Source organism: Dendrobates tinctorius, unplaced genomic scaffold (genome assembly GCF_039654945.1).
Source record: "Dendrobates tinctorius isolate UK_male_01 unplaced genomic scaffold, ASM3965494v1 ptg000297l, whole genome shotgun sequence".
Lineage (NCBI taxonomy): Eukaryota > Metazoa > Chordata > Amphibia > Anura > Dendrobatidae > Dendrobates > Dendrobates tinctorius.
In genome coordinates, this window is record NW_027361964.1 from 228674 (window position 1) to 250866 (window position 22193).

General features: G+C 54.2%; 1 protein-coding gene across 2 annotated transcripts; it reads left to right on the forward strand.

Annotated features, from left to right (window-relative positions):
- The first annotated feature begins 2751 nt into the window (after window positions 1–2751).
- On the forward strand, window positions 2752–14643 carry LOC141073116 (3-oxoacyl-[acyl-carrier-protein] reductase FabG-like). 2 transcript variants are annotated; one of them, XM_073560455.1, is made up of 8 exons: window positions 2752–2893; window positions 5497–5667; window positions 7642–7820; window positions 9050–9143; window positions 9559–9628; window positions 9765–9801; window positions 14310–14373; window positions 14449–14643. In XM_073560455.1, the coding sequence occupies exons 1-8, from the start codon at window positions 2822–2824 to the stop codon at window positions 14605–14607; spliced, it is 846 nt and encodes a 281-aa protein (XP_073416556.1). In that variant the 5' UTR covers window positions 2752–2821; the 3' UTR covers window positions 14608–14643. The 2 variants fall into 2 exon arrangements, with proteins under 2 accessions (XP_073416556.1, XP_073416555.1); XM_073560454.1 differs by having other exon boundaries at window positions 2800–2925.
- The last annotated feature ends 7550 nt before the right edge of the window (window positions 14644–22193 follow it).

A 22193-nucleotide genomic window follows, 5' to 3' on the forward strand; every position in this document is an offset into this window, starting at 1 on the left:
CCGATTGCAGAGCACGCCGAGTGGGAGATTGTTGTGCGGGACTCCCGATTGCAGAGCACGCCGAGCGGGAGATTGTTGTGCGGGACTCCTGATTGCAGAGCACGCCGACCGGGAGATTGTTGTGCGGGACTCCCGATTGCAGAGCATGCTGAGCGGGAGATTGTTGTGCGGGACTCCCGATTGCAGAGCACGCCGAGCGGGAGATTGTTGTGCGGGACTCCCGATTGCAGAGCATGCCGAGTGGAAGATTGTTGTGCGGGACTCCCGATTGCAGAGCACGTAGAGCGGGAGATTGTTGTGCTGGACTCACGATTGCAGAGCACGTTGAGCGGGAGATTGTTGTGCGGGACTCCTGACTGCAGAGCACGTCGAGCGGGAGATTGTTGTGCTGGACTCCCGATTGCAGAGCACGTTGAGTGGAAGATTGTTGTGCGGGACTCCCGATTGCAGAGCACGTTGAGCGGGAGACTGTTGTGCGGGACTCCTGACTGCAGAGCACGTCGAGCGGGAGACTGTTGTGCGGGACTCCTGACTGCAGAGCACGTTGAGCGGGAGACTGTTGTGCGGGACTCCTGACTGCAGAGCACGTCGAGCGGGAGATTGTTGTGCGGGACTCCCGACTGCAGAGCACGCCGATCGGGAGATTGTTGTGCGGGACTCCCGATTGCAGAGCACGTTGAGTGGAAGATTGTTGTGCGGGACTCCCGATTGCAGAGCACGTCGAGCGGGAGACTGTTGTGCGGGACTCCTGACTGCAGAGCACGTCGAGCGGGAGATTGTTGTGCGGGACTCCCGACTGCAGAGCACGCCGATCGGGAGATTGTTGTGCGGGACTCCCGACTGCAGAGCACGCCGAGCGGGAGATTGTTGTGCGGGACTCCCGATTGCAGAGCACGCCGAGCGGGAGATTGTTGTGCGGGACTCCCGACTGCAGAGCACGCCGAGCGGGAGATTGTTGTGCGGGACTCCCGATTGCAGAGCACGCCGAGCGGGAGATTGTTGTGCGGGACTCCCGATTGCAGAGCACGCCGAGTGGGAGATTGTTGTGCGGGACTCCCGATTGCAGAGCACGCCGAGCGGGAGATTGTTGTGCGAGACTCCTGATTGCAGAGCACGCCGAGCGGGAGATTGTTGTGCGGGACTCTTGATTGCAGAGCACGCCGAGCGGGAGATTGTTGTGCGGGACTCCCGATTGCAGAGCACGCCGAGCGGGAGATTGTTGTGTGAGACTCCTGACTGCAGAGCACGTCGAGCAGGAGATTGTTGTGCGGGACTCCTGACTGCAGAGCACGTCGAGCGGGAGATTGTTGTGCGGGACTCCCGATTGCAGAGCACGCCGAGCGGGAGATTGTTGTGTGAGACTCCTGACTGCAGAGCACGTCGAGCGGGAGATTGTTGTGCGGGACTCCTGACTGCAGAGCACGTCGAGCAGGAGATTGTTGTGCGGGACTCCTGACTGCAGAGCACGTCGAGCGGGAGATTGTTGTGCGGGACTCCCGATTGCAGAGCACGCCGAGCGTGAGATTGTTGTGTGAGACTCCTGACTGCAGAGCACGTCGAGCAGGAGATTGTTGTGCGGGACTCCTGACTGCAGAGCACGTCGAGCAGGAGATTGTTGTGCGGGACTCCCGATTGCAGAGCACGCCGAGCGGGAGATTGTTGTGTGAGACTCCTGACTGCAGAGCACGTCGAGCGGGAGATTGTTGTGCGGGACTCCTGATTGCAGAGCACGCCGAGCGGGAGATTGTTGTGCGGGACTCCTGATTGCAGAGCACGCCGAGCGGGAGATTGTTGTGCGGGACTCCCGATTGCAGAGCACGCCGAGCGGGAGATTGTTGTGTGAGACTCCTGACTGCAGAGCACGTCGAGCGGGAGATTGTTGTGCGGGACTCCTGATTGCAGAGCACGCCGAGCGGGAGATTGTTGTGCGGGACTCCTGATTGCAGAGCACGCCGAGCGGGAGATTGTTGTGTGAGACTCCTGATTGCAGAGCACGCCGAGCGGGAGATTGTTGTGCGGGACTCCCGATTGCAGAGCACGCCGAGCGGGAGATTGTTGTGTGAGACTCCTGACTGCAGAGCACGTCGAGCGGGAGATTGTTGTGCGGGACTCCTGACTGCAGAGCACGTCGAGCAGGAGATTGTTGTGCGGGACTCCTGACTGCAGAGCGGGAGATTGTTGTGCGGGACTCCCGATTGCAGAGCAGCGTCATGGACTGGGGGTCATCGGGTCAGACCGGTGAGCACCTGTTGCTGCCAGAAGAGGGAAGCCTGAAGACCCCAGCACCGGCCGGCTTCATCTCTGAGGAAGGGACAAGCATCGGACTCACGATAAGTGAAGCATACGCAGAAACGCATGCCCTGGCCAGGGAAATCGCATGCGCTATTTGACACGCGTCTTCGCTCATATAATTGATGGTATGTGGAATCGCGGGTGATTCCGCAGCGGTAGAAGTCGCACCATTGGCACAACATGCGCGTTTTCTATTACAAATGCATGACACGCTTATTTTACAGAATCGCGCGTTAAAAAACGCCCTGGAAACGCTTTAAAATGGCTACGTGTGCGCCCAGCCTAAATCTGCCCCCGTTACTCCCTGCAGGAGGGTCCCCCGGCGCTGACAGACACTGAGAGACCACCAGGGGTTAATTCTGGTGAAAGCCGACGGGTCAGGGAACAGTAAAGGACCACAGAATAATAATAATAATAATAATAATAATAATAATAATAATAATAATCTAAAATAGGCCCCCAAAGGAGGAAAAAAAGCAAAAATCCGCCTGTTCTGTGAGGGGTTAACCTGCAACCAGATGAATGGCGCATGGGCGTCCAGCAGGGGGCGTCGAGGAGAGAAGCCGAGCAAAGCATGGCGGACGCCGGACACCCGGAGGAAGTGAGGGGAGAAAGTGCAGCAGCTGCCGGGATGTATGAGGGGCTGCGGTGTATGGAGGACACGGGGGGGTGTATGAGGGGCTGCGGTGTATGGAGGACACGGGGGGGTGTATGAGGGGCTGCGGTGTATGGAGGACACGGGGGTGTATGAGGGGCTGCGGTGTATGGAGGACACGGGGGTGTATGAGGGGCTGCGGTGTATGGAGGACACGGGGGTGTATGAGGGGCTGCGGTGTATGGAGGACACGGGGGATGTATGAGGGGCTGCGGTGTATGGAGGACACGGGGGGGTGTATGAGGGGCTGCGGTGTATGGAGGACACGGGGGGGTGTATGAGGGGCTGCGGTGTATGGAGGACACGGGGGTGTATGAGGGGCTGCGGTGTATGGAGGACACGGGGGTGTATGAGGGGCTGCGGTGTATGGAGGACACGGGGGGTGTATGAGGGGCTGCGGTGTATGGAGGACACGGGGGGGTGTATGAGGGGCTGCGGTGTATGGAGGACACGGGGGGGTGTATGAGGGGCTGCGGTGTATGGAGGACACGGGGGGTGTATGAGGGGCTGCGGTGTATGGAGGACACGGGGGGTGTATGAGGGGCTGCGGTGTATGGAGGACACGGGGGGTGTATGAGGGGCTGCGGTGTATGGAGGACACGGGGGGGTGTATGAGGGGCTGCGGTGTATGGAGGACACGGGGGGTGTATGAGGGGCTGCGGTGTGTGGAGGACACGGGGGGTGTATGAGGGGCTGCGGTGTATGGAGGACACGGGGGTGTATGAGGGGCTGCGGTGTATGGAGGACACGGGGGATGTATGAGGGGCTGCGGTGTATGGAGGACACGGGGGGTGTATGAGGGGCTGCGGTGTATGGAGGACACGGGGGGGTGTATGAGGGGCTGCGGTGTATGGAGGACACGGGGGGGTGTATGAGGGGCTGCGGTGTATGGAGGACACGGGGGGTGTATGAGGGGCTGCGGTGTATGGAGGACACGGGGGGGGTGTATGAGGGGCTGCGGTGTATGGAGGACACGGGGGGGGTGTATGAGGGGCTGCGGTGTATGGAGGACACGGGGGGTGTATGAGGGGCTGCGGTGTGTGGAGGACACGGGGGGTGTATGAGGGGCTGCGGTGTGTGGAGGACACGGGGGGTGTATGAGGGGCTGCGGTGTGTGGAGGACACGGGGGGTGTATGAGGGGCTGCGGTGTATGGAGGACACGGGGGGTGTATGGAGGACACGGGGGGATGTCTGAGGGGCTGCGGTGTATGGAGGACACGGGGGTGTATGAGGGGCTGCGGTGTGTGGAGGACACGGGGGGTGTATGAGGGGCTGCGGTGTGTGGAGGACACGGGGGGTGTATGAGGGGCTGCGGTGTATGGAGGACACGGGGGGTGTATGGAGGACACGGGGGTGTATGAGGGGCTGCGGTGTATGGAGGACACGGGGGGGGTGTATGAGGGGCTGCGGTGTGTGGAGGACACGGGGGGTGTATGAGGGGCTGCGGTGTATGGAGGACACGGGGGGTGTATGGAGGACACGGGGGGATGTCTGAGGGGCTGCGGTGTATGGAGGACACGGGGGGATGTATGAGGGGCTGCGGTGTGTGGAGGACACGGGGGGTGTATGAGGGGCTGCGGTGTATGGAGGACACGGGGGGTGTATGAGGGGCTGCGGTGTATGGAGGACACGGGGGGGTGTATGAGGGGCTGCGGTGTATGGAGGACACGGGGGGGTGTATGAGGGGCTGCGGTGTATGGAGGACACGGGGGGTGTATGAGGGGCTGCGGTGTATGGAGGACACGGGGGTGTATGAGGGGCTGCGGTGTATGGAGGACACGGGGGTGTATGAGGGGCTGCGGTGTATGGAGGACACGGGGGGTGTATGAGGGGCTGCGGTGTATGGAGGACACGGGGGGTGTATGGAGGACACGGGGGTGTATGAGGGGCTGCGGTGTGTGGAGGACACGGGGGGTGTATGAGGGGCTGCGGTGTGTGGAGGACACGGGGGGTGTATGAGGGGCTGCGGTGTATGGAGGACACGGGGGGTGTATGAGGGGCTGCGGTGTATGGAGGACACGGGGGATGTATGAGGGGCTGCGGTGTATGGAGGACACGGGGGGGTGTATGAGGGGCTGCGGTGTATGGAGGACACGGGGGGATGTATGAGGGGCTGCGGTGTGTGGAGGACACGGGGGGATGTATGAGGGGCTGCGGTGTGTGGAGGACACGGGGGGATGTATGAGGGGCTGCGGTGTGTGGAGGACACGGGGGGGTGTATGAGGGGCTGCGGTGTATGGAGGACACGGGGGGTGTATGAGGGGCTGCGGTGTATGGAGGACACGGGGGGTGTATGAGGGGCTGCGGTGTATGGAGGACACGGGGGGGGGGTATGAGGGGCTGCGGTGTATGGAGGACACGGGGGGTGTATGAGGGGCTGCGGTGTATGGAGGACACGGGGGGTGTATGGAGGACACGGGGGGATGTCTGAGGGTCTGCGGTGGATGGGGGACTTGCACACATGCTGGACACCGGCGGTCCGTTTGACCCCTCAGGCGGTAGATATCGGTGACGTCCTCTTGTCTGACCCCGCTCCTCTACCCTCCAGGTGGTGTCTCTTCGGGGGAAGGTTTGTCTTGTGACCGGGGCCAGCTCTGGGATCGGTGCCGGCACCGCGTTGCTTTTTGCCCGTCTAGGGGCCCGGTTGGCCCTTAATGGAAGAAATGAAGAAAAGCTGATGCAGACGGCTCGGGGCTGTGAGGAGTTCTGTGACCAGAAGGTGAAGACATCCAGAGCTGCGCTCTGTAATGAGGTCTCCAGTCCTGGGATCAGCGCTGACCTGACAGTGTCTGTAGTCACTGAGCCCAATCCTGATCACAGGGGCAGAGTAGAGGGACAGTTCCTTTCCATAATAGTAGTGGTTACATCCTTGCAGTTCTATTACATGGGGGACTCATACAGTACAGACCAAAAGTTTGGACACACCTCAATCAAAGCGTTTTCTTTATTTTCCTGACTATGAAAATTGTAGATTCACTCTGAAGGCATCAAAACTATGAATTAACACATGTGGAATTATATAATTAACCAAAAAGTGTGAAACAACTGAAAATCTGTCTTATATTCTAGGTTCTTCAAAGTAGCCACCTTTTGCTTTGATTACTGCTTTGCACACTCTTGGCATTCACTTGATGAGCTTCAAGAGGTAGTCACCGGAAATGGATTTCACTTCACAGGTGTGCCCTGTCAGGTTTAATAAGTGGGATTTCTCACCTTATAAATGGGGTTGGGACCATCAGTTGTGTTGTGTAGAAGTCTGGTGGATACACAGCTGATAGTCCTACTGAATAGACTGTTAGAATTTGTATTATGGCAAGATAAAAGCAGCTAAGTAAAGAAAAACGAGCGGCCATCATTACTTTAAGAAATGAAGGTCAGTCAGTCCGAAAAATTGGGAAAACTTTGAAAGTGTCCCCAAGTGCATTGGCAAAAACCATCAAGCACTACAAAGAAACTGGCTCACATGAGGACCACCCCAGGAAAGGAAGACCAAGAGTCACCTCTGCTGCGGAGGATAAGTTCATCCGAGTCACCAGCCTCAGAAATCGCAGGTTAACAGCAGCTCAGATTAGAGACCAGGTCAATGCCACCAGAGTTCTAGCAGCAGACACATCTCTACAACAACTGTTAAGAGGAGACTTTGTGCAGCAGGCCTTCATGGTAAAATAGCTGCTAGGAAACCACTGCTAAGGACAGGCAACAAGCAGAAGAGACTTGTTTGGGCTGAAGAACACAAGGAATGGACATTAGACCAGTGGAAATCTGTGCTTTGGTCTGATGAGTCCAAATTTGAGATCTTTGGTTCCAACCACCGTGTCTTTGTGCGACGCAGAAAAGGTGAACGGATGGACTCTACATGCCTGGTTCCCACCGTGAAGCATGGAGGAGGAGGTGTGATGGTGTGCGGGTGCTTTGCTGGTGACACTGTTGGGGATTTATTCCAAATTGAAGGCATACTGAAGCAGCATGGCTACCACAGCATCTTGCAGCAGCATGCTATTCCATCCGGTTTGTGTTTAGTTGGACCATCATTTATTTTTCAACAGGACAATGACCCCAAACAAAACCTCCAGGCTGTGTAAGGGCTATGTGACCAAGAAGGAGAGTTGATGGGGTGCTACTCCATATGACCTGGCCTCCACAGTCACCAGACCTGAACCCAATCGAGATGGTTTGGGGTGAGCTGGACCGCAGAGTGAAGGCAAAAGGGCCAACAAGTGCTAAGCATCTCTGGGAACTCCTTCAAGACTGTTGGAAGACCATTTCCGGTGACTACCTCTTGAAGCTCATCAAGAGAATGCCAAGAGTGTGCAAAGCAGTAATCAAAGCAAAAGGTGGCTACTTTGAAGAACCTAAAATATAAGACATATTTTCAGTTGTTTCACACTTTTTTGTTAATTATATAATTCCACATGTGGTAATTCATAGTTTTGATGCCTTCAGAGTGAATCTACAATTTTCATGGTCATGAAAATAAAGAAAACTCTTTGAATGAGAAGGTGTGTCCAAACTTTTGGTCTGTACTGTATTTTTTCGTTTTTAATTGTCCCGTTATCTGATGTTTTTCTCGGATATTTCATGGCTGGGGGCGCTGTTACATTAATTTCTATGGTAAACCTTGGTTTCCTTGGTGGCAGTAGGTGGTATTACAAGGTGCGTCCTGTGCAGGATATTAACCCTTCCTTGTCTGCAGCCTCTGCTGGTGCCGGGAGACCTGACAGATGAGGCGCTGCTCCGGGGGATGGTAGAGCGGACGGTAGCGCACTTTGGGCAGCTGGACGTGCTGGTGAACAGTGGAGGGATATTGGCCATGGGGACGATAGAGACCACGAGTCTGCAGGACTATGACCATGTGATGAACGTGAACACCCGGTGAGGGGGGGGCGTCGTCATGTGCCACACGGCCCGGTGAGGGGGGGGCGCCGTCATGTGACACACGGCCCGGTGAGGGGGGGCGCCGTCATGTGACACACGGCCCGGTGAGGAGGGGCGCCGTCATGTGACACACGGCCCGGTGAGGGGGGGCGCCGTCATGTGACACACGGCCCGGTGAGGGGGGCCGCCGTCATGTGACACACGGCCCGGTGAGGGGGGCCGCCGTCATGTGACACACGGCCCGGTGAGGGGGGGCGCCGTCATGTGACACACGGCCCGGTGAGGGGGGCCGCCGTCATGTGACACACGGCCCGGTGAGGGGGGCCGCCGTCATGTGACACACGGCCCGGTGAGGGGGGCCGCCGTCATGTGACACACGTCCCGGTGTGAGGGGGGCCGCCGTCATGTGACACACGGCCCGGTGTGAGGGGGGCCGCCGTCATGTGACACACGGCCCGGTGTGAGGGGGGCCGCCGTCATGTGACACACGGCCCGGTGAGAGGGGGGCCGCCGTCATGTGACACACGGCCCGGTGAGGGGGGGCCGCCGTCATGTGACACACGGCCCGGTGAGGGGGGGCCGCCGTCATGTGACACACGGCCCGGTGAGGGGGGGGCCGCCGTCATGTGACACACGGCCCGGTGAGGGGGGGCCGCCGTCATGTGACACACGGCCCGGTGAGGGGGGGGGGCCGCCGTCGTGTGACACACGGCCCGGTGAGGGGGGGGGGCCGCCGTCGTGTGACACACGGCCCGGTGAGGGGGGGGGCCGCCGTCGTGTGACACACGGCCCGGTGAGGGGGGGGGCCGCCGTCGTGTGACACACGGCCCGGTGAGGGGGGGCCGCCGTCGTGTGACACACGGCCCGGTGAGGGGGGGGCCGCCGTCGTGTGACACACGGCCCGGTGAGGGGGGGGCCGCCGTCGTGTGACACACGGCCCGGTGAGGGGGGGGCCGCCGTCGTGTGACACACGGCCCGGTGAGGGGGAGGCCGCCGTCGTGTGACACACGGCCCGGTGAGGGGGCAGCATCAATCGATGGTGTCCCTGATGCCCACTCCATTGCTGATCACTGAGGGTGCGGTCCCCCAGGTGTTTCCTTACTAGTTCTGGAAGGGACCCCCTATATTGTTCCTCATCTCTGAGGGGCCGGCATTTCCTGGGCTTCTCATGGCTTCAGGTGAAGCAGGAAGTGGGTGCGATCATTAATTCTCCCCTGTTCCCACAGGTCCCTGTTCTACCTGACCCAGCTGGCCGTGCCACATCTCAGTAAGACCAAAGGGAACATCATCAATGTCTCCAGCGTGACCGGGCAGAGATCGGTGAGTGTTAGGGGGTTCTCGCTGACCCCTGAGGGTTCTACGAATGGGCTCTTATGTTCTGAGGAGGCTGGTCCAGTCAAGAAAGCTGATGAAGTGGAAAAGTGACTGGCGGATAAGACATGATGTAACAGCAGAATAGTGAGTGCAGCTCTGGAGGTGACTGGAGGATAAGACATGATGTAATAGCAGAATAATGAGTGCAGCTCTGGAGGATGAGACACGATGTAAGAGCAGAATAGTGAGCACAGCTCTGGAGGTGACTGGAGGATGAGACACGATGTAAGAGCAGAATAGTGAGCGCAGCTCTGGAGGTGACTGGAGCATAAGACATGATGTACCAGCAGGATAGTGACCGCAGCTCTGGGGGTGACTGGAGGATCAGACTTGGATGTGATTAGCTGTCCTTATCTTGCAGTTCCCCGGGGTCCTCGCTTACTGTATGTCCAAGTCTGCGGTGGACCATCTAACCAGGTGTGCGGCGCTGGGTGAGTGATGGCCGGAGATCTGATGAGGGTTAGTTAGTGTTACCCCTGGTGTCACCCGCCACCCTAGGGCGACATTACGCGGAGCTGTATAGTGCGGTGTTACGGCCTCATGAGTCTCCATTTTCTTTCTGCTCAGAGTTGGCGAGTAAACAAGTCCGTGTGAACGCCGTCTGGTGAGTGTGAACAGACACTAAGGACTGGCCACGAGCTGCGGTCACTGCCGGAGCTGCGGTCATGAATGTGCGGGTGACCGTGGCGCTCCTGCTGCCCTGTGGCTGGATGGCGAGGCGGTGACCCCACCATGCTGACATAAATGCAAGGGAGGAAGGTGAGCAAGAGCGCGCTGCTCCGTAGATGGTGGCGATGAGCCCCCCAGCCCCCCGCTACGGCTCAGAAGGGCCAAAAAGTAAGTTACTGCTCTTGGAGGGTGAACAGGGGCCACACTGGGGTGTCACCCAAAGGGCCTGGAGCCACACAGACCCCACCCCCAAGCCTGACTCCGCCCACATTCCGGAATGTTCAGTAACCATTGTAATAGGGTTAACCCTCTCGGGCCCTGACGTGGGTGGTCTACGGCACAATCCGCCACATCATGGCGGTGCGCCCTCCGCAGACACCACCTGACGGCCCTTCTTGTTTGTCTCCTCTTACTCGAGACTCGGGTGTCCTCCGTCCCCGCAGCCGGTTACACATACAGCGGCTCTCGCTCCTGTTCACATTTGTCTTTCTGGTCAGGTTTTTGATATTTACCCGGCTGAGGCTTCTTTTTTGCAGGATGAGTTGTGGTTCTGAAAGTCGCCATTAACTTTACCATAAAACGCCCTGAAAAAGGGAAAAGAGGCGAGAAACTGTGAGGAAGTGATAATGTGACCGCGCCATTGTTGGGTCCGTCCTGTAATCCCCCCCCCGAGTGCCCCCGGGTCACACCAGACATCGCTCATACGGAGCCCAATAAATCCGCTTTTTTATCAGGTTTTTCGTGGACGATCCGTTCTGTTCGGGGCCGTGTATGAGCACTGCGTACGGTAGTGTCCGTGTGCAGCGGTGATACATAATGACGGCCGCCATCTTATCGCTATTCGTTACCGCGCTCCGCATTCACCAGCATAAATGATTGAATATATACAGGAGTTGTGTATCCCCGAGCATTAAATACCTAAAAACAGATGACAACCCAATATATAAGGAACAGATCCCTTACCTGCAGGTTACATCCGAGCAAAAAATCATAATAACAAGGAAAAAAGCACGAGGTGACGAAAGAGTGCAGGACGCGAGCGGGGTGAATGCACACAGGTAAATAAGAGGTTAATAATTACAGCACAGATTACACCGGGGTCAGAGGAATAAATTCTCATTAGGAGAAGGAGACAAACGAATAACACTGATTACAGACCTAAAGGTTCTCTCCTAATAAGAGGGCATAATGTCTGTGCTATAATGGGGTCATGGGAGGTATATAGGGACGGTACGGTCAGGTGCTGGAGGAGCACAGCACTCGCATAATGACAGCGCTACTGGAGAAAGATATATACTGTGTTTTTCAGACTTTAAGACGCATCAGATCATAAGAGGAAATTGGGGAAAAAATTACTGAAGCAAAAAATGTGGTCAATTCTGTACTTAATATTCCTTATCCTGGTATATGTGGCCCCCTCATCCCTATCCTGGTGTATGTGGCCCCCTCATCCCTATCCTGGTATACATAGCCCCCTCATCCCTATCCTGGTATACATAGCCCCCTCATCCCTATCCTGGTATACGTGGCCCCCTCATCCCTATCCTGGTATACGTGGCCCCCTCATCCCTATCCTGGTGTATGTGGTCCCCTCATCCTTATCCTGGTATATGTGGTCCCCTCATCCTTATCCTGGTGTATGTGGCCCCCTCATCCCTATCCTGATACACATGGCCCCTCATCCCTGTCCTGATACACATGGCCCCCTCATCCCTATCCTGGTGTATGTGGCCCCCTCATCCCTATCCTGGTGTATGTGGCCCCCTCATCCCTATCCTGATACACATGGCCCCTCATCCCTGTCCTGATACACATGGCCCCCTCATCCCTATCCTGATGTATGTGGCCCCCTCATCCCTATCCTGGTGTATGTGGCCCCCTCATCCCTATCCTGGTGTATGTGGCCCCCTCGTCCCTATCCTGGTGTATGTGGCCCCCTCGTCCCTATCCTGGTGTATGTGGCCCCCTCGTCCCTATCCTGGTGTATGTGGCCCCCTCATCCCTATCCTGGTGTACGTGGCCCCCTCATCCCTATCCTGGTGTACGTGGTCCCCTCATCCCTATCCTGGTGTACGTGGTCCCCTCATCCCTATCCTGGTGTACGTGGTCCCCTCATCCCTATCCTGGTGTACGTGGCCCCCTCATCCCTATCCTGGTGTACGTGGTCCCCTCATCCCTATCCTGGTATACGTGGTCCCCTCATCCCTATCCTGGTGTATGTGGTCCCCTCATCCCTATCATGATACACATGGCCCCTCATCCCTATCCTGGTATACGTGGCCCCCTCATCCCTATCCTGGTGTATGTGGCCCCCTCATCCCTATCCTGGTGTATGTGGTCCCCTCATCCCTATCCTGGTGTATGTGGTCCCCTCATCCCTATCCTGGTGTATGTGGTCCCCTCATCCCTATCCTGGTGTATGTGGTCCCCTCATCCCTATCCTGGTGTATGTGATCCCCTCATCCCTATCCTGGTATACGTGGCCCCCTCATCCCTATCCTGGTATACGTGGCCCCCTCATCCCTATCCTGGTGTATGTGGCCCCCTCATCCCTATCCTGGTGTATGTGGCCCCCTCATCCCTATCCTGGAATACGTGGCCCCCTCATCCCTATCCTGGTATACGTGGCCCCTTCATCCCCATCCTGGTGTGCGTGGCCCCATCAGAAAAGATAAAAAAAAAAAACCCCTTCCACTTACCTTCCTGCGCTCCCTCGCAGCGTCCTGCTCCAGTGCCAGCAGCTTCTTTATGCTTGTCAGCAGCGCGTGGCCGGGACGTCATACGCCTCTTAGGCTATGTGCCACATAAGCAGAAAATTTCTTCTTCAAAACCGGACTCCTTCCCAGAAAACGTGCGTTTTTTTCCGCTCGTTTTTGATGCGTTTTTTTTTTTTCGCGCGTCTTCTGTCTCATAGGAAATAGCTAAAAACGCTGACTTTTCCGCAAAATTAATCAGCATGCTGCGTTTTTAACCGCTAAGCGATTTTTTTTTTTTAGCGGTAAAAAAACGCATCAATGTGCACAAAAAGTGCGGAATTCACTTAAAATGAATGGGGTGCTGCTTGTATGCGATTTTGAAGCGTTTTGACAAACGCCTACGAGTGCACACAGCCCTTACAGCAGAGCGCAGCTGCCGGAGTTCTCGCCCGGACTGTGCATCGTGGAGAGCGCGCAGTGTCAGCCAGAGCTTCCTGCTGCTGCCGGCGGTCACATGTGCCGATACTTCAGAGACATGAATATTCAGAATATTTCGGCCTCTAATCTCAGTGTTGTTCATTTGTATCTACTTGGTATAAATCATTGATCGGTCATTTCTATCCTTCTAATGAGCAGAATTGATTCTTTAGACCCCGGTGTAATCTGTGCTGTAATTATTAACCTGTTATTTACCTGTGTACATTCACCCCGCTCGCGTCCTGCACTGTTTTGTCACCTCGTGTTTTTTTTCCATATTGTTATAACTTTTTGATCAGATGTAACCTGCAGGTAAATGACCTGTTCCTTATATGTTTGGTTGTCATGGTTTTTAGGTATTCAGCATTTAATAGGTTACTGTAGTGTTTGGAGCCAGATCCGATGGCGCCAGTGATGAGGTTGACGATCGGCACATGGATGACGCTAAGGGTCAATGAAATCCCCATGTTAGTGATCGTTATCTCGCCCCAGAATGATCCACGGAGAGCGTCCTCCACACAGACACCGCATGGTGAAACAGCAGAACAGTGACCGCAGCTCCGGAGGGGACTGGAGGATAAGACATTATGTTAAACCATAATAGTGACTGCAGCTCTGGAGGTGACTGGAGGATAAGACACGATGTAACAGCAGAATAGTGACTGCAGCTCTGGAGGTGACTGGAGGATAAGACACGATGTAACAGCAGAATAGTAACTGCAGCTCTGGAGGTGAATGGAGAATAAGACATTATGTTAAAGCATAATAGTGACTGCAGCTCTGGAGGTGACTGGAGGATAAGACACAATGTAAGAGCAGAATAGTGACTGCAGCTCTGGAGGTGAATGGAGAATAACATGTTAAAGCATACTAGTGACTGCAGCTCGGGAGGTGAATTGAGAATAAGACATTATGTTAAAGCATAATAGTGACTGCAGCTCTGGAGGTGACTGGATGCTAAGACATGATGTAACAGCAGAATAGTGAGTGCAGCTCTGGAGGTGACTGGAGGATAAGACACGATGTAACAGCAGAATAGTGACTGCAGCTCTGGAGGTGAATGGAGAATAAGACATTATGTTAAAGCATAATAGTGACTGCAGCTCTGGAGGTGACTGGATGCTAAGACATGATGTAACAGCAGAATAGTGAGTGCAGCTCTGGAGGATAAGACATGATGTAACAACAGAATAGTGACTGCAGCTCTGGAGGTGACTGGAGGATAAGATGTCATTTTTGGTGTTCTCACTGATCACGTTGTGTCTCTCAGTCCGGGGGTCATTATTACGGAGGTGCACCGGCGCGCGGGCCTGGACGAGGAGCAGTATGCTCAGGTACGCCGCTCTCTGCTCCTTTCCTTGGTTTTATTGCTGTTTTTCTGTTTCTAACCGTTCTCCTTCTCTCTGCAGTTCCTGGAGCGCACCCAGCACACCCACGCCCTGGGCCGGCCCGGCACTGTGGAGGAAGTTGCTCGGACAATCGCCTTCCTGGCGTCAGATGCTGCGTCTTTTATCACCGGAGTCACCATGCCTGTAGATGGTGGGCGCCACGCCATGTGCCCAAGATAACACCCTGTGTAATGATCAATAAAGACATGAGAAACATGGACGGTGTGCTGAGAGGAGCGGGGGCGACGGTGGGCCGCGCGGGGAGGACGGTGGGCCTGAGAGCCACCCTCATTCTCTTCCTGCCCTGACAGCATAGTACAGTGTGCGGGCGTCTCAGGTATCTTGAGTCTCGTCACAAATGGATCACCCGAGGGTTTGGTTTCTGCTCTGATCAAGCTTTGTCCGGCCATGGATCAAAGTGAGAGAAAACTTGGCCATCGGTGCTGATGATTTCCTCCTCTTGACTCTGAATCTTTGGAGTACACTTCCGAGGCCCATGGCCTACAATGTGTGAAGAGATCTGCAGACATCTGTGGTTCCCAACAGTCAGTTGGGCGCTTGGAGAGTTGTGATGTGGGGGGAAAAAAAGGTTAATTGGGGTGCCACCACTGAGGACTGCACTGTGTGTGATGTTAAGGTGGAGGAAGAGGAGGAGAGGCCACGTGATGCCATCTACTGGGGCACATCTACAAAGCGTCCCATTGTATGGCTGCCAAAGAAAGGGAGCGGAGTTTCTCGTCCAGTAACAGAAGTTGTAAAAATGCTGCGCAAATTCTGACTGCAGCAAAACAACCCTACACAGCTGTTCAGGACTTTCAGTTCTTTCCTGCGTCCACCAGTTCTCCCTCCCTCTCATCTCAGCTGAATACTTTGCCTCACCACCAGTGAACGTGACACCATAACGTCCCAGCTCATTCCAAACGTTACCACAGTCTTCATGACAAGCCTAACCCACCTCTTCAACCTATCGCTAACAACTGGTGTCTTCCATCCTGATTAAAACATACCTTGATCACGCCCATCCTCAAAAAGCCCAACCTTGACCAATCCTCTGTCTGCCTATCACCCCATATCACTTCTCTTGAACCATCCTCCCATCTCTCCTCCTGCTCCCTCTTTGACCACTTACAATCTGGCTTCAGACCCGACCATTCCACTGAAACTGCCCTGACTAAAGTCACCAACGTCCTCCTAACCGCATAATGAAAGTGATGCGAGATTGTCCTCCTCCTCCTGAACCTGGTGTCCACAATTCTATACCGAGGGTTTCAGAAGCAGTCCCTGGTCACCGTCCCAGTCGCTATCCGGCAGCTCACACGCAGCCCTGACCATTACAGGTCAGTTGGCAGATAAATGCTCAGGTGTCGTCTTGTACACGGCGGGCTTCTGGTCAGAGACCTTGCGGTGAGTTTCTGACACGGCCGGGCGCGATCCCCAATGCCGGTTTCTCCCACACTTCTACAGGGACTTGTGAGGTGGAAGGAGGACAATCATCTGAGTGCAGCGCCTGCCTGCAATGCGGTTGGATGACACCATGTAGAGCACCTGGTTATAATATCTGGGGATTCCATTATTCTTTCTGGCTCGGTTCTCATGTTCATGCAAGGCACTGCAACATTTCCCAATGAATTCCTAGTGCAAAGTTATAGGTCCCGGTGACATCTGATGTCCTTAGGTTCCTTCACTTGGTCTCCTCTTGTGTACTCTCTCGCCTTCACGCCGTGTCCTTCTCTATCACCCATCTGGTGCCCTCCTTGCGTGACATCCTCCTTTACCTTTCCCTGTTGCCGTCTTTTCCCTCTGCCTAGTGTCCTCCTGTACCTGGCCTCCTCCATCACTTGGCATTCCCCTCTAGGAAATCGTCCCCCAGAACCGGACTTCTTTGTTTATACCTTTAATATCAGATAATTATGGACTTTGCGTTAGAACGTTCCCACGTTGAATCCTTGTGTCTTTAAAGTCCCAGAAGTGAGAACCTTCTCTGGTCATAGCAGAAGGTGACACCCACCGGCTGCACCGTCCTGTGCGAGGTTCTCATCACCGCCGCATTATGTGCACTGTGCAAATATGTGCCAATGGTGTAAGAAATCCTCCACCCATGTGATAAATGTAGGATTTATTCTACTAAGTGCTATGACTGTAGAATCAGCCTCCGGGAGGCGTCACACCGGCGGTCATCTATTAGTAAATCAACGTGTGCGCGGATCATTTATCACTCTCCAATCCCGCTGTCTATGCAGTGTCACAATCCACACGGGTCACTGGTGGGCAACACTCATGTCACGTGTCACTATGTAGGGATGAAAGACATTACTGGAGACTCCCAGTGGCAGTGGTGTGAGGTCTGAGGGGTCTGGAGGGAACATATGGGGTCTGGAGGGGACGGTGGGGTCGGGACAAGACAATGGAGGCTGGAGGGGATAGTGGGGTCTGGAGGAGCCATAGGGGGCTGGGGGAGATGGTAGGGTCGGGAGAAGGCAATGGAGGCTAGTGGGGTCGGGAGAAGACAATGGAGGCTGGAGGGGACGGTGGGGTCGGGACAAGACAATGGGGACAGTAGGGTCGGGAGAAGACAATGGAGGCTGGAGGGGACGGTGGGGTCTGGAGGAGGCATAGGGAGCTGGAGGGGACCATAGGATCTTGAGGAAAAGGACTGAGGAAACGGGTCTGGAGAGGAACAGGAATAGAAGTGGACAGATGATTTTAGAGGAGTCTGGAGGGGAGTTGACAAAGAGTAATAAGGGATCTGGAGGAGACGGAGGTGGCTGGCATTGGCTTATTCTCACATTGACCTGACATGCATGCTCAGCTGATTTAACCGTACATATGTATGTGTGGCTGGGAGGAATTAGCAGCTTCTTTATTTTTAAAGTGTGCTGACAGGTAGAGGGAGGTTGCGGGGTGTTTGTCAGGGCGGGCCGCCCTGCCTATCTACTTAACATGCAGGCGTGAGCGTTGGCTGGATTTTCAGGTTTACTTTATTACAGACTGAAGCTCTGAGAATTGAACTAGAAAGATGAGAGGAGACTGATAACCGTCCATGGCCGCCTGCAGGAGACGAGCCCCGACCCTCGTCTTGTATCTGCTGCTCCGGAATGGTGAGTCTAGGCCGTGCTAACAGGGCCCAGGGCCTACACCTGCGGGGCCAGCCTTGCTATGTCATAAGAGATGCCACAGAGCCCCATTTAGAGGAAAAGTCTGGGGAACCATCACGGCAATGGAGGGGTCTGCTCATAGGAGACAGTGGAGGGAACACCAAAGGCTAAGGCTATTTTCACACATCAGTTTTTTTTTCCATCAGTCACAATCCAGCCTTTTTGGAAAAAACGGATCCGTCGCAGATTGTGAAAAACTGATGCGACTAATCCGTTTTTTCGCTGCATTCGACTGCCCTACCTGGTAATAATACTTGGAGCATGCTCAGTTTAAAAAATAATGGAATCCTTCGCTGTATTCCGTCATGTGACGGACAGCGCCGGATCCGTCGCCCATAGGTGTCCATTCTAGCAGACGACGGACGGCGACGTATCTGTCGCTGTCCGACTAAAGTTTAGGTTGTGCATCATCTCCGGCCGACGGACAAAGATTTTCCGACGGATCCATCGAAAGACAATGACACGTGCGGCCATCTGTCGCAATCCGTCACTAGTACAAGTTTATGAGAAAAAAAAGGGATCCAGCGGCATAAAACGCAGGATCCGTTTAAATGGCGGATTGTGACTGATGGCAAAAAACTGATGTGTGAAAGTAGCCTAAACTGTGGGCTCCAATATTCAGGAGGGGTAGACCCAGGGTGAGGGGTGCAGGGGAAGCGCAGTGCAAAATGTGGAAAACAGATAAAAGCAGCTCAGGGGGATCAGGGCATGAATGTGCTGGGGTAGTAGAGCCAAGGATAAAGGAGAAGGGCTGGGGCTGAGATGTGCAGGAGCGGCGGTCCTCAGGCTGAAATGTGCTGGAGGGGTAGAGCCAGAATAACGGGTAGAAACAGAGCTAATGCACTATTTGATGGAGGGGTAGAGCCAGAATAAGGGGTAGAAACAGAGCTAATGCACTATTTGATGGAGGGGTAGAGCCAAAGTCACGGGTAGAAACAGAGCTAATGCGCTATGTGCTGGAGGGGTAGAGCCAGAATCACAGTGTAATGTTTTCGGACTTTTATGCTAGATCCGTTATCTTCGCATTTAGTGTGTCGGCCATCTTGTTTCCTGGACTGTGCATTGACTTTTGCCCTCAACCAATATGGAGTCCTCAGCTTGTCGTTGGCCATCTTGTTTCCTGGCATGTGCAGTGACTTTGCCCTCAAATAACATGGAGTACTCAGCTATGATGTCCCTGCCCTGTTTCCTGCCAATTGTCCTTTTAATCAGCTCCAGCTGATTCACCTGTGCTCCTGAATCAGCTCTATTCCCAGTTTGTGACTTGGTCTGTGAAGCCTGGATCTCCTCTGCTTGGAACCATTTGTGGACACAGAACCCTTCTGCTTGCCAGCTACTTCTGACAGGAAAGTAATAGACTCTGAATATCGTTGGTTGTTTGCCTAACTCTGCAACTATCCTGCTACTGCACTACTTGTATGAAGTAATACAAGAAATGCTTAAGAAGCTTATGTCTCATGTGTCTTATTATACCCATGCGTTAGACTCTAGATAGACTGTATACCACATGACACACAGGGGTAGAAACAAAGCTAATACACTATGTGCTGGAGGGGTAGAGCCAGAATCACAGGGGTAGAAACAGAGCTAATGCGCTATGTGCTGGAGGGGTAGAGCCAGAATCACAGGGGTAGAAACAGAGCTAATGCGCTATGTGCTGGAGGGGTAGAGCCAGAATCACAAAGGTAGAAACAGCTAATGTGCTATGTGCAGGAGGGGTAGAGCCAGAATCACAGGGGTAGAAACAGAGCTAATGCGCTATGTGCTGGAGGGGTAGAGCCAGAATCACAAAGGTAGAAACAGAGCTAATGCGCTATGTGCAGGAGGGGTAGAGCCAGAATCACAGGGGTAGAAACAGAGCTAATGCGCTATGTGCTGGAGGGGTAGAGCCAGAATCACAGGGGTAGAAACAGAGCTAATGCGCTATGTGCTGGAGGGGTAGAGCCAGAATCACAGGGGTAGAAACAGAGCTAATGCGCTATGTGCTGGAGGGGTAGAGCCAGAATCACAGGGGTAGAAACAAAGCTAATACACTATGTGCTGGAGGGGTAGAGCCAGAATCACAGGGGTAGAAACAGAGCTAATGTGCTATGTGCTGGAGGGGTAGAGCCAGAATCACAGGGGTAGAAACAGAGCTAATGCGCTATGTGCTGGAGGGGTAGAGCCAGAATCACAGGGGTAGAAACAGAGCTAATGCGCTATGTGCTGGAGGGGTAGAGCCAGAATCACAGGGGTAGAAACAGAGCTAATGCGCTATGTGCTGGAGGGGTAGAGCCAGAATCACAAAGGTAGAAACAGAGCTAATGCGCTATGTGCAGGAGGGGTAGAGCCAGAATCACAGGGGTAGAAACAGAGCTAATGCGCTATGTGCTGGAGGGGTAGAGCCAGAATCACAAAGGTAGAAACAGAGCTAATGCGCTATGTGCAGGAGGGGTAGAGCCAGAATAACAGGGGTAGAAACAGAACTAATACGCTATGTGCTGGAGGGGTAGAGCCAGAATCACAGGGGTAAAAACAGAACTAATACGCTATGTGCTGGAGGGGTAGAGCCAGAATCACAGGGGTAGAAACAGAACTAATACGCTATGTGCTGGAGGGGTAGAGCCAGAATCACAGGGGTAGAAACAGAACTAATACGCTATGTGCTGGAGGGGTAGAGCCAGAATCACAGGGGTAGAAACAGAACTAATACGCTATGTGCTGGAGGGGTAGAGCCAGAATCACAGGGGTAGAAGCAGAACTAATGCGCTATGTGCTGGAGGGGTAGAGCCAGAATCACAGGGGTAGAAACAGCTAATGCGCTATGTGCTGGAGGGGTAGAGCCAGAATCACAGGGGTAGAAACAGCTAATACGCTATGTGCTGGAGGGGTAGAGTAAGAATCACGGGTAGAAACAGAGCTAATGCGCTGTGTGCTGGAGGGGTAGAGCCAGAATCACAGGGGTAGAAACAGCTAATACGCTATGTGCTGGAGGGGTAGAGTCAGAATCACGGGTAGAAACAGAGCTAATGCGCTATATGCTGGAGGGGTAGAGCCAGAATCACAGGGGTAGAAACAGAGCTAATGCGCTATGTGCTGGAGGGGTAGAGCCAGAATCACAAAGGTAGAAACAGAGCTAATGCGCTATGTGCAGGAGGGGTAGAGCCAGAATCACAGGGGTAGAAACAGAGCTAATGCGCTATGTGCTGGAGGGGTAGAGCCAGAATCACAAAGGTAGAAACAGAGCTAATGCGCTATGTGCAGGAGGGGTAGAGCCAGAATAATAGGGGTAGAAACAGAACTAATACGCTATGTGCTGGAGGGGTAGAGCCAGAATCACAGGGGTAAAAACAGAACTAATACGCTATGTGCTGGAGGGGTAGAGCCAGAATCACAGGGGTAGAAACAGAACTTATACGCTATGTGCTGGAGGGGTAGAGCCAGAATCACAGGGGTAGAAACAGAACTAATACGCTATGTGCTGGAGGGGTAGAGCCAGAATCACAGGGGTAGAAACAGAACTAATACGCTATGTGCTGGAGGGGTAGAGCCAGAATCGCAGGGGTAGAAACAGCTAATGCGCTATGTGCTGGAGGGGTAGAGCCAGAATCACAGGGGTAGAAACAGCTAATACGCTATGTGCTGGAGGGGTAGAGTAAGAATCACGGGTAGAAACAGAGCTAATGCGCTGTGTGCTGGAGGGGTAGAGCCAGAATCATGGGTAGAAACAGAGCTAATGCGCTATGTGCTGGAGGGGTAGAGCCAGAATCACGGGTAGAAACAGCTAATACGCTATGTGCTGGAGGGGTAGAGTCAGAATCACGGGTAGAAACAGAGCTAATGCGCTATGTGCTAGAGGGGTAGAGCCAGAATCACAGGGGTAGAAACAGAGCTAATGCGCTATTTGCTGTAGGGGTAGAGCCAGAATCACAGGGGTAGAAACAGAGCTAATGCGCTATTTGCTGTAGGGGTAGAGCCAGAATCACAGGGGTAGAAACAGAGCTAATGCGCTATGTGCTGGAGGGGTAGAGTCAGAATCACAGGGGTAGAAACAGAGCTAATGCGCTATGTGCTGGAGGGGTAGAGCCAGAATCACAGGGGTAGAAACAGCTAATGCGCTATTTGCTGGAGGGGTAGAGCCAGAATCACAGGGGTAGAAACAGAGCTAATGCGCTATTTGCTGGAGGGGTAGAGCCAGAATCACAGGGGTAGAAACAGAGCTAATGCGCTATGTGTAGGAGGGGTAGAGCCAGAATCACAAAGGTAGAAACAGAGCTAATGCGCTATGTGCTGGAGGGGTAGAAACAGAGCTAATACACTATGTGCTGGAGGGGTAGAGTCAGAATCACGGGTAGAAACAGAGCTAATGCGCTATGTGCTGGAGGGGTAGAGCCAGAATCACAGGGGTAGAAACAGAGCTAATGCGCTATTTGCTGGAGGGGTAGAGCCAGAATCACAGGGGTAGAAACAGAGCTAATGCGCTATGTGCTGGAGGGGTAGAGTCAGAATCATGGGTAGACACAGAACTAATGCGCTATGTGCTGGAGGGGTAGAGTCAGAATCACAGGGGTAGAAACAGAGCTAATGCGCTATGTGCTGGAGGGGTAGAGTCAGAATCATGGGTAGACACAG